This window comes from Saprolegnia parasitica, assembly GCF_000151545.1.
Source record: "Saprolegnia parasitica CBS 223.65 unplaced genomic scaffold supercont2.332, whole genome shotgun sequence".
Lineage (NCBI taxonomy): Eukaryota > Oomycota > Saprolegniomycetes > Saprolegniales > Saprolegniaceae > Saprolegnia > Saprolegnia parasitica.
The window spans coordinates 1-11,620 of NW_012156726.1; the positions used below are offsets into that span (position 1 = coordinate 1).

Genomic DNA, 11,620 nt, shown 5'->3' on the forward strand with positions numbered 1-11,620 from the left:
GCAGCAAAATCAGCTCCCGATTCCCGTCAACCCGACTCGGTCTACAAGCCGATCGAGCGCAAGGCCAAACTACTTCAACCCGCTCCGCGTGCCGGCCAAGCTCCAGGCGCAGCTCCCGTTTGCGAGCAAGCCCAAGTTGGACAAGAAGAAGGGCAAGAAGACCGAGTCGTATGTCACCAAGCGCGCGGTCGTGCTCGAGCCCGAGGAGCGCAAGAAGTACGCGCTCATTCAGCAAGTCAACACGCTCCGCCGCGAAAAGAATGCGATCCGCGTCGCCAAGCAAAAGGAGCGGTCCAAGGAAAACCTCAAGCGCAAGGCCCGCGAAGAAGCCAAGTTTGCCGACGTGCACAAGGCCGAGAAGAAGGCCAAGTACCGCGCCGCGGGCAAGGAGGCGGCGTACCGTGCGTCCAAGGCGTAGAAGCGTTTCCACTGTATTTCGTATTGCTAGATACTTTAACACATCAACCCTAGACTGCACGAGCCGTGTTCGAAAAGTTGGGTCGAGCTACATGAGCGTGATGCGCGTTATCGTTGGTGCAGTATACAGACTTTGCATACGTCGAGACGGGCAATTGATTGCAAGTCTCGCAGAGGCCGAAACAAAGCCCAATTGGGTGTCGTGGCCAATTATTGCACCGTCTCGGGCACTCGGTTGAACGTCGCCAAGTGCAAGGTGCTGGCATTGAACCAGAACCGTCCTCCTCCAACCTGGACCAATCTGACGGTCGTCGCCACGGCAGTGCGGTACCTGGGCGTCCAGTTTGGCCACAAGCTATCAAAATCGTTCCACGACGATCAGCTCGTTCGGATCGTCCAATCGAGCTTGCTCAAGTGGGGGAAACGTGGCCGCACGCTCATTGGACGTACCCTCGTGGTGAAATCCAAAGTCCTCTCTCAGATATGGTACCACACGGTGGTGACACCGCTGTCTGTAAAAGCAGTCACCACGATTCAACGCATGATCCACGTCTACATCCTTGGCGCCAAGTACAAGTCGAACGAGAAGCACCACAGCCTGCTCGAGCAAGGGCTGCAATATGACAAATGGCTGGGCCTGGGTCCCCCGCACGTCCAGTCCCACATCCAAGCACAACGCGTTCGACGACTCCAACGCGACTTCGACCCCAGACCGGCACCGTGGAAGACGCTGGTACTCCAGACCTTCAATGACGTCAGGCCGGGACTACTACGACCGGGTACCGCTGACATTTTGTGGCACCGACCCGGGACGAATGGGAAAGCGCTGCCTCACACGCAATTGTCCAAGTTGACAGCCGACATGTGGCGCACCTGGTCTCGTCTGCCATGGACTGTCCGGGCACCGTGCACCACGGACGCAATTCAACTACTTCCAGCGCCAGTGTGGTTCAACGACCGGTACGGCAATGCCACAAGACGGCGCAAGCGTCTTCCCTGCGGGGATAAATTGAAGCAAACACTGGTTCAAGTTGCACTCCAAAAAGGACACGTTGGTTACGACGATTGTGTAGACTATTTATTGATGAATATAGAACTACTATTCATCATCACGGTGCTATTCTTGGTCGCTCACGGGCATGGGCAACCACGTGAGCGCGTACGTCCCGACGCACCAGCGGCTGCACGTGCTCGAGAACACGCCGTTCGCGATGTTCCTCAACAAGGAAGTCCTCCACGACATTGCACTTTGCTTTGGCACCATCAAGTTTGAAGCCGGCGCACCGATCGCGTTTCAGAAGCACGAGCTCGTCATCGTCGCCAAAGGCAGCGCGGACGTGAGCACGATCGTGCCCCAGACCGCGCACAAGAAGGTCAAGGTCACCGAAGTCCTCTGCAAGAAGCGCGTCGGCGACATCTTGACCAACGTCACGAAAGCCACGGCCATCATGCAGCGCAAGTCGTCCACGGCGGCGGCCAGTTACGCCAGTGGCAAGAACGTCACAGCGATGCTCGACCTCGTCACCGTACGAGGATTCGATCGGCCTCAACGCGATAATAGTACGGTCTTTCTTGGTAGGTGACGGCAGACAAGAAGGAAGGCTGCGTCGTCTTGCGACTCAACCGAGAGCGTTTTCTCAAAATTCGCTCCAAACACATCCGTGACGTGCGACGACGACGCAACTCCAACGCGATCTGCTTCAACCATCGTCATTTGTAGGGCACGTACCATTTGACAATCAACCGCGCGACCAAGTCAGCCACGGACGACTGGCAGCTCATCTCGTCGATTGCGGACGAGCAAGTTGTCGACTATCTCGGTACGAAATGGCATTGTAGACTGCTGGAATGACATCCAAGTAGCTGGTGTCCCCTTCTTTGCCGACGTGACGAGCACGCGGCTCCTCGGCCTTGCGGGTCTCTGCTCGTTCCTCGTTGTGCAGAAAGATGACGTGGTGTGCCGAGAGAACGACCTCGGCGACCGCTTTTACATCTGCATCGAAGGCCTCTTGCAGGTGACGGTCGCCAACCAGACCGCCAAACCCACGCTGCGCGTCTCGTCCAAGTCCATATCGCAGCGCCGCCTCGAGCGCCACCGGCCGTCGCTCGCGATGAGCGAAGTGCTCATTCGGCGGCTCGCGAACGGCAGCTACTTTGGCGAGATCTCGCTTTTGCTCAACGTCAAGCGCAGTGCAACGGTCAAAGCGGTCGAAACCTCGCTCTTGGTGTACATTGAAGCGCCGGCCTTCCGCAACTTTATCAAAGTCTGTCCGGATGTCAAGTCGGCGCTTCAAGAAGGTACTACGCACTGCAACATATGTTGTGGACAAGGTGTCTTTGTATGATTAGTCATCATTGCGCGCTTGCTGCAAATCACCACCAAGCACAATGTGCACAACTTTGTCGCGTCGATGAAGGGCGAGGACCAGTGCCGCATGGCCCAAGCTGGCTCGCTCACCGAAGTCGCAAAAGGCACCACGTTCATCCACGAAGACGACGAGCCGAGTATTACCGTTTGTGCTGCAAAGGCTCGAGGGCTTAGCATCTTCCTAGTGTTTTATATCGTCTTGAATGGCCTCGTCGAGGTCGAGTACCCGTTTCCGACGGGCAAGTCGTACGTGACGCTGCCGCCCGGCGGCTACTGCGGCGAGATCTCCGTCATGCTCCACTGCAAGAGCCTCATCACGGCAACCGCGGCCGAAGACTCGATCTTGCTCGCGATGACACCACTTGCGTTCCATGGTCTCTTCTCCACGCTGCGCGAAGTCTTTTCCGAGTTTCTGCTCCGAAATCTCCAGGAACTCGCGCGCATCGAAGATGTCATTGATCACTACGAAGCGCACGAGCTATGGCTCGTCTATATCGAGTCGAGACCGACCAACTACGGCGAAGCAACGCGGTACGCATGTCGCCCCGCTGTCGTTTTATGAACTCGGTCGTAGAACCATGATGAACGGACTTGGTCTCTTGGAAGAGATTGAAGAATTCGTGGCTGGCTTTGCGTCCATGGACTACGACGAGCTCCGGAAAAACGCGCGGACGATCGTCAACGACTACTTGAGCCTCGGTGCTTCCAAGCGCGTACTCGCTATTCTTGCATATAGCATTCCATGTTGATAGGATCTACAACGCTAGGTGCCTATTTCGATCGAGGCCGTCGCGGCCGTGGTCGCCGCCGTGGAGCTTCCAGAGCTGGACAAAGGACTCTTCCGGGCAGCCCGCAATGAGATGCTCGGGCTCCTGGGCGGCCCCACCTTTACGGAATTCAAGCTGTCCAAGAAATTCAAGGAGCTCCTCGAGTCGTATGCATGCGTGCCAGACATCCCGAGCCACCTCTCGCCGAGCATGCGGCGGCAGCTCAGCTTTGAAGAGTTTTGCCGCCTGCCGCACACGATTGTTCATACATACAGCTGGAGCCACCCGGATCGAATGCAGTCGTTCCAACACCTCCGACCAGAGGATGCGTAGCGCATTCTACGGAGCTCTCGTCGTTCGTAGAGTAGTACTAGTTGATAGTCGTTTTCCCAAAATGTAATTACACAGAGCACTACACGGCTTGCATCGTGATCTCGATCCAGCTCGCGTGACGGTACCAGACGCGGCGTAGGCTCCACGAGATGTTGCGGCTTGCAAAGCACGGGCGGCGGTTGAGTCGGCCAAGCTGGCGCACGGCGGCGTCCTCGGCCTCCTTGATCTGGCCCCACGCGCAGTAGAGCGAGAGCCCGCCCGTGCAGATGCAGCAACCATACCCGACCGACATGCAAGGAACACATGGCCAATGGTCGATGAGCGCTTCGTTCACGAGCTTCATGGCCGAGGTAAAGTCCTCTTCCGACATGAACGGCGCCAAGTCGGGCGGGAACCGTGCGTCGTACTCGTTGGCGAGGCCATTGATCCACGTGTCGCCAATTGCGGGCAACTTGCAGACCATCTTGGCCACGGTGCTATTGCTGCTTATCGGGACGTTCGGCTTGTGCTCCGAGACGACGACGCCCAGCGAATGACTCTGAATCTCGGCGGGTGCAATGCTCGTCCAGAAGGCCGGCGCGGCTGCGTCCGACGGTGTCTCGACCCACGTGCAGAAGACGCGGAGGAGGTCGGCGGTCGTGTCGAGCTCGCTTGTCTTGACGAGCGCGTCAATGTGGATGGCCACCGACGTCGCTGGCTGCAACACGCCTTGGTCGGGCTGCGCGCGGTACCGGCTGTCGTCGGATGGCAGGACCTGGAAGGCCACCGGGTACTCACAGTTGGACGTGAGCGTGAAGAGCGCCACGGACGACGACCCGCAGAACTCGACGCTCTCGGTCGAGACGAGCAGAAGCGGCTCCAAGGTCAACGATCGCATTGCAGTCCGAGGCGACCAACCTGCTTCTGCCCACCTGCGTCCTTGAATCGAAGATCGGACTTAACGTGTTGTACTTGGTGTTTGTATGTCGTTGGCAAGTGCACTGGATCACATCTCATGTTCTGACGCTAATTTCACGCAACCCTCCTGCGGCAACAGTCTCGTCAGATCGTGGCCAATGCACGAGCGTCGGGTCAGCACAACATGCAGGCTACTGGTAATACATACCTCGGTAATAACGAGACGAGCGCTCGTACTGACAGAAATACTTTGCCAGGAAACCGCAGACTGAATTCCGCTGAATTTGCAGTTGCGTGTTACTAGGCCCTAGCAAAAGATGAGCTGGCGTCATGGCAGCGTCATCTCTTCCGTTTCGACGCTGCAAGTAGACACGTCAAAATATGGGCATGGACCACTGGATTGTAGTACCCTACTGCAACGTGACGACGACTTCAGCACGTTGCGACGCGCGATGTGGTATCTGGCGTCGGTCCGGACAGGTGGCGTGTTTTTAGAATCGCACTTGAACGGATCGATTTCGAAAGAGTTGTGAAGCTTCAGCGCAAGGTTGAAGATGACGGAAGCCAAGAAGTCCAAGGTCATCTTCGGCGACGCATGGCCCGATGAGGTCGTGGGCTACGTCGCCGAGTACCTCGACCACAACGACCTCCATGCGCTCGAGGCCACGTGCCGGTGCTTCCAGCGCCACACGCGCGATGGCGGTAGATGCTGCGGACCATCATGGTCTTGGCGTCACGTCGCATGTAGGCTACTGGCGGCAGTCGGTCGTCAAGGCCGTGACCTTTCCGCGCCCGCCCCATACGACCTGCAACATTCAAGACTGGAAGGCCTTTGCGTGCGCCAACCATTTGATGGTCGGCAACAAGACGGACAGCATTTCGCTTCTCCACGCCGTTGCCGGTAGTCGTCGGCGTCCAACGCGCCAAGGTCCCATGCCATGCCACTAGGGTACTCGTCGGTCGACCGCGAGAAAGAAGAGAGCGCGGACAACACGCTCCATCCCTCGCTCTGCTTTCGCGAAATGGTCAAGTACAAGGACCCGGGCGTCCGCGAGTTTGCCAACGACCGGTCGCTCTTCGACTACACGATTCAACGGTACGACTTAGGATCACTGGGTCATCCCAACCTGCTTGCTAAAGACGGTAGATGCGTAGGCTGGTCTGCGGCTGCTCAATGGGCCAGTGCTACTGGAGCAGGTACATCAAAGGGATGCGGCTCGTCGAGACCATCTCTTCACACTAGTGAGCCAAGCCGCGACCCCAACAGCGACGAGTTCATCGACTACATCGTCCGTGGCTCGTGCATCCTAAAGGGCCTGCAAATCGTGCCCTACCGCGCGTCGTGGCAACTCGGACAGCCCACGTACGCACCGCGGCAGGTGTCGCTGTCGATTCTGTCGACGGCCGACGCGGTCGTGTACACATCGCCGCGCTACGACATCAAGAACGCCATGGAGGTATTACGACGCTTCTTCTTCCTTATGGACGCGACTGCAATCGTACTGTAGCTGCAGTGCTTTGAGCTGCCGCAGTGTGTGTTTTTGCAAGACTTGGCATGGCGCGTCCGCTTCTCGCTGCACGGAAAGCACCAATATCAACTCGAAGACGACGAGCAAGAGGGCGACGCGGACATCCCCGAGGACAGCCGGCAGTACTATTGCTGCATGAGCTTCATCGGCCTCAACGGCGTATTGCATTGAAAAGGCGTCTTCTTTTGTAGTCGACAAATAGTATATTCCCACGTTTCGATGTCTCCTGTAGACGCCTTTCATGGGGGCTTGCACACCTCAGACACGGTGGATCGATAAGCTCGGTTGTAGTATAAAGTTCAGGTAGCTGAACGCGCGCAGATGCTGGTAGCGAGTCACCGCACCACCCGGCGACAGCATGTTGCTCACGCAGCAGATAGAGGGTGACATTTGTGTCCAAGACGTCCGCCTACTAAAGTTGCAGGCTCACAGCACGTTGGATGAGAGCACCGCCTCGCGATTGCCACCATGCCGCGGAGCATTCATTCTTTGTTCCAACTCGCGCCCGACAATTGTGTTTCAAGCAACGTCGTCGGTCGCAGTCCAAACGTGCGTCGGGCCAGATACTTCTCCAACAACGTTGTCGGTCTGGCGTTGGCCTTGGCTGGTCGGTGGAGCTCATGGTCGTCTCCGTCGCAACCCCGTCGCAGTGGATGCATGTTCACAGTCTTATGTTATCTTATAAGGCCTTCTTCAACTCCAGTAGCTGTCACTCGTACAACGGTAGCTACACTACCAGCAACCGTCTTCTTGGTATGGCGCTTGACGACGAGGGGTGCTCGAGGATGGACGTTTCATCGTGTCCGTATATTCTCTACGGTGGCTCGATGGTTTCACTTTGCAGCAGTCGATATATGGGCGACGTGGACGATACCAACTCGCCGCTGAGCGCGCGCGGCCCAGCGCGGATGGAGCCGCCGATGACGGCCAAGAACTACCTCATCCACAAACTTGTATTTGCGCCAAGAGTACACCGAGTGTCTCCGGCTCATCGAAGAGATGCTCAAGGAGCACCACGGTCTGTGCGAATTCCCCATTTACGTCAAAGGTCCTTGTCCATCTTTCTTAGTACAGGGTCCTCATGCCGATGTATGGGACGTAGCGCTCATCTTGCAGCGCAACGGGCGCATCCAAGAGTCACTGCAGCTCTTCCAGGCAGCGACGTGCCTCAATCCCGAGAACAAGGACAACCTCAAGCAGGTCGGGCGGTCGCTCTACTTGCTCGGGAAGCACAAGGCAGCGATCGAGGTGTACGAAGAAACGCAAAAGCTCCCGGGCTTGGAGGACTGGGAAGTCTCGCACAACATTGGGCTCTGCTACATGTACCTCAAGGACTTTGACCACGCGATTGAGGCGTTCCAGCACGCCAACAACGTCCACCGCCACGACACGACCTTTCTCCAGCTCGGCAAGGTCCACACGCTTCGGGATGACTTTAAAGCCGCCATCAACGTCTACCTCGAGGCGCTCGAGTTCTCGCCCGAGAGCCCGGAGCTGCTCACTACGATCGGGCTACTGTACCTTCGCATTGGCGAGAACTTTCGCGCGTTCGACTATCTTGGCAACTCGATGACGCACGACCCCCGCAACGCCAAGGTGTCTTTTGCATCCTGTTTCGGACGACTCATCAGTGCATAGACGATCCTTGCCGCGGGCTCCATCATTCAAGACCATGGCGACATGGACGTGGCGCTCGTCAAGTACCGTGTTGCGGCGGTCCAGGTACTCATCAAAATAGAGATAGAGCGATACTTACGGCGACGTTTAGACGCCCAACTCGGCGCAACTCTGGAACAACATTGGCATGTGCTTTTTTGGGAAACAGCGCTTTGTCGCGGTACACGCTGTAGATACTATTTTATGGATATCTAAGATCTGGGTTTACGGTAGGCGGTCGCGAGCCTGAAGCGCGCGCTGTACTTGGACCCGTTCGAGTGGATCACTTCGTACAACCTCGGGCTCGTGCACCTCAACACGGGCCAGTACGCATCGGCGTTCCACTACTTTAGCGCGGCCATCAACCTCAAACCCGACTTTCCGAGCTCGTACATGTACCTGGCGATTACGCTCGGGCGCCTCGATGACTTTGAGAATGCGTGCAGTGCGTACGACAAGGCGATCGAGATGGAAGCGTACACTTCTGTTATTGTCGTCGGTGCAGTAGACAATATTGTATGGATGTGTAGGGACCACATGTTTCACCTCAACTATGCCCTCACGCTCTTTAATAACGACGAGCTCGAGCGCGCCAAGGTCCAATTCAACAAATTTGAAGCGATCTTCGAGACGCTGGACGAAGCGACACGCTCGAGTGACCCCGAGGTCATGGACCAGCGCCAAGCGCTCTTGGATGCGCTCTCGACCGTCAACTGACCACCGCCTGCCCGAAATCGATATTTTGATATTTGCTGTCCTTGTGCGTGTTGCAAGAGGTTAGTGGGAAGAGAATGTTTGGAGATGTATGGGCCCACAGCGAGCACCCGAACGAGTCGGCGAGGAAGGATCATGATGAGGCCATCGTTTGTGTCAACTCTATATGACGTGTGCGATGCTGTCAATCGTCGTCGAAAGATTAGGATGCCAAGTGGCCAGGTGGACGACAAGCTCGTGTAGGTTGCCGTAGACTGCACATATTGGCTTGTTTTAGATCGTGAAGGCCCCACGAGTCTACAAGAAAACATACATAATGTCTTGTAGAAAAATATGAATATATAAATGTTTTAGAACATCCAAAACGTTTAAGTTAGTAAAAGAAGGCGCCCGCGGAGGGCCGACAAAAAGACATTTTCGACCGCAAGAAAGTGCTGCAGCGGTGCGTGCTCGGGTGCGTCTGGGCGCCGCCGAAGCTGGTCGAGGGCCGACTTGAACTCGAGAAGCCGACCGCTCACCATGTCGTGGAGTGTGTGGATGTTCATCGCGTCACCTTCTTTCGTGTCATGGGGCAAAAGCGCCTCGTCGTCGGGCTCGTGCTGGTTGTCGCGCGAGCGGAGGAGATCCCGGAGCCGGTCGAGCTCGCGGCTCTGCATGTCGTGGCTCTCCTGGAGACGACCAAAGCTCGTCTTAAGCATGCCGTAGAGATGACGCGCTCGCTTGTACTTGTTCTCGACCGATTCCAGTCGGGCAAGCGTGTCGATCGATGGCGCCGATCTACTTGCAACGGATAAGAATACGAGTCTACCATGAGCCATTCGAGTACGCACCGCAGCTGAGCGCACTCGTCTTGGGCATCATCATGACGACGCGCGTCCATGTTTGCTTGCAACGCGGCCTTTTCGCTTTCTAGAACGTCGATGCGCACCTTGGCGGCGCGACAGTCGTCCAAGAGGCCAGCGTTCACAACCTCGACCTTGCCCACGAGATCCTTCATGGCCGCTTGCCACGCTGCCGTCGCCGCAAGCTCGTCTGCCTTGGCCTTCCCTTCCTCGCGCAGCCGGGCATTCTCTGTCTGGAGTGCCGCGATATCGCGTTGCAGCGCTGTGACTTGGGTCTTGAGTCGCCCAAGGAGGGCCGTAGGTGATGCCGCCTCGCGTCGCCAGCGCGCTTTATCGCGCTCGAGGGAAGCCATCGTGGCCGCATGCGCCGCACGAAGCTGCGCGATCGTGTCTTCCAGCGCTTCGATGGTCTCGCGCCGCTCGTGGAGAACGCGGTCCTGGTCGGCTTGCGATGTCTCGAGCGTCGCCGTCAAGTACTCGATGTACGCTTCGAGCTCGCCGCAGTGAGCTTGCAGCGTGCGGGCATTGTCCGTCATCGAGCTGAGCTGTGCTTCGAGGTCGACGAGCCGGTGCCGAGCGTCCGACGCGTCGGCTTGCGCCGCCTCCAAGCTGACGGCGATTTCATTGCTTGCAAGCGATCTCGTTGTCTCCTGCTCATGCAGCGCCATGAGTTGTGTCTCGGCAGTCTCCAAGCTTGCCGCATGACGACCGCACGCACGGTCGTACTGCGCTTGCAGGTCACTGTACGCGGCTTGGAGCGCCTTGTGGGATGCAGCAAGCGTCTCATACTGGGCTTCAACACCACGGAAGCCTGTCGTTAAGGACTCTTCTTTTGCTGCCATCTTGATCGAGGGGTCATCTATGCGACGAAGCTGGTCGACGTACGACGCAGTGGACGTGGCTTGGTCCATGAGCTTGCCAAGCACGAGCTGCAGCGCCTTGATGTTGGGCAACGACACCCGGCGCTGCATGGACGCTGCCACATTGTTGGCGACATGGTCGCAGAGCCACTCGACGTGCTTGCGCAGAGGCAGATCGTTCGGAAGCTTCTCGAGCTCCTCGTGGATGTCGGCAATCGTGAGCACGACGCTTCGGCTCGATGTTGGCTCTGAGAGGGTCGGGCTCGGCTCTGGCGCAGGCTCTGAGATGGTAGACGCGCAGTCGTTCTCTTCGTGCGGCTCCATGTCGGGCATGTCCTTGAGCGCTTTTGGGCTCAAGGCGACATCGACCTTGCTACCGCGACCATGGGCCTTGCGCAGCGTCATGAGTTCCCGCTGCTGATAGTCAAGGAGATGCGCTTGCTCTTGTAGACGCTTCTCTTGAACCACAACTTCTGCTTGGATGTTGCCCAGCAGTGTGAGGATGCGCGCCTTCTCGACGGGCGAGAGGTACACGCCGTCGGGCTTGGCATTGTTATAGAGGGACATGCTGCAGGATGCTACGAGCATGGGTCCATCATGACGTCAAGATGGTTAAGGAAGCATGGAGCTTCTTCGTACTACCTCCGTCGCCGTCCATGAGAGGGCTCGGTTGCTTGCGTCGACCTTGCTCGAGCTTGGTGGGAAAGATAAGACCCAAAAAGTGAGCCCAAAATATTCTGCTTCGAACTTCGAAGTACGTCAGAAATACCTCTTGTATTACATCTTCGATCGAAGTATTAGAGCTACTAGAGGTTTTCAAGGCTTGTGGCACGCAACTTGGGACCAACGCGAGGGACATTGCATCGCGGGCATGAGAGGTGGGGTCGCAAAGATCGAGTTGCGTCTTTCATACGGCGCGTGTACATCTACGTACCTCATTTCACGCGCAAATGCAAAGGAGGTACGACGTGATGTGAACGGCCAAGATCCATTTTGCAGTACGGCATACAAAAATCTAGTGAACCAAGCACAGCGCCGAAAGTGCTACCGTACGTGGTACAACGTTGCGTGTTCCTAGAGGCAAGGTGGGCAACTCAAGGTTGACCTGTTGACGAAGCGGAGGCAATGGCGCAATTCCTCAAGGCAGCAGGTCTGACCGCTCCGACGACGGTGGGCCTCACGCGCAGGCGTAGGCAATGGCGACATTGACAAGGTCGAGAAGCTCCTGGACAACATC

At 57.0% G+C, this 11,620-nt stretch overlaps 6 protein-coding genes across 6 annotated transcripts; 4 read left to right on the forward strand and 2 right to left on the reverse strand.

The window, feature by feature from the left end:
• Nucleotides 1-13: 13 nt before the first annotated feature.
• Nucleotides 14-418, forward strand: SPRG_16604 (hypothetical protein; the record flags this gene model as incomplete). Its single annotated transcript, XM_012355910.1, has 1 exon — nt 14-418. A coding segment is annotated over one exon (405 nt), but the record flags the coding sequence as incomplete, so codon positions are not given.
• A 1,092-nt stretch (nt 419-1,510) lies between these two features.
• SPRG_16605 (hypothetical protein) lies at nt 1,511-3,885 on the forward strand (the record flags this gene model as incomplete). Its single annotated transcript, XM_012355911.1, has 8 exons — nt 1,511-1,943; nt 1,997-2,083; nt 2,138-2,237; nt 2,281-2,715; nt 2,767-2,922; nt 2,971-3,316; nt 3,360-3,498; nt 3,553-3,885. The coding sequence occupies exons 1-8, from the start codon at nt 1,557-1,559 to the stop codon at nt 3,883-3,885; spliced, it is 1,983 nt and encodes a 660-aa protein (XP_012211301.1). The 5' UTR covers nt 1,511-1,556.
• A 79-nt stretch (nt 3,886-3,964) lies between these two features.
• SPRG_16606 (hypothetical protein) lies at nt 3,965-4,881 on the reverse strand (the record flags this gene model as incomplete). The annotated part of the gene is made up of 2 exons (XM_012355912.1): nt 3,965-4,741; nt 4,837-4,881. 2 exons carry the CDS (start codon nt 4,879-4,881, stop codon nt 3,965-3,967), a joined length of 822 nt encoding a protein of 273 aa, XP_012211302.1.
• A 447-nt stretch (nt 4,882-5,328) lies between these two features.
• Nucleotides 5,329-6,538, forward strand: SPRG_16607 (hypothetical protein). The gene is made up of 6 exons (XM_012355913.1): nt 5,329-5,484; nt 5,531-5,683; nt 5,731-5,878; nt 5,938-5,979; nt 6,026-6,239; nt 6,291-6,538. The coding sequence occupies exons 1-6, from the start codon at nt 5,337-5,339 to the stop codon at nt 6,480-6,482; spliced, it is 897 nt and encodes a 298-aa protein (XP_012211303.1). The 5' UTR covers nt 5,329-5,336; the 3' UTR covers nt 6,483-6,538.
• A 619-nt stretch (nt 6,539-7,157) lies between these two features.
• SPRG_16608 (hypothetical protein) lies at nt 7,158-8,726 on the forward strand. The gene is made up of 6 exons (XM_012355914.1): nt 7,158-7,359; nt 7,414-7,907; nt 7,950-8,033; nt 8,080-8,148; nt 8,202-8,443; nt 8,498-8,726. The coding sequence occupies exons 1-6, from the start codon at nt 7,311-7,313 to the stop codon at nt 8,682-8,684; spliced, it is 1,125 nt and encodes a 374-aa protein (XP_012211304.1). The 5' UTR covers nt 7,158-7,310; the 3' UTR covers nt 8,685-8,726.
• A 323-nt stretch (nt 8,727-9,049) lies between these two features.
• Nucleotides 9,050-10,973, reverse strand: SPRG_16609 (hypothetical protein; the record flags this gene model as incomplete). Its single annotated transcript, XM_012355915.1, has 2 exons — nt 9,050-9,458; nt 9,512-10,973. Coding segments are annotated over 2 exons (1,871 nt in total), but the record flags the coding sequence as incomplete, so codon positions are not given.
• Nucleotides 10,974-11,620: the final 647 nt, after the last annotated feature.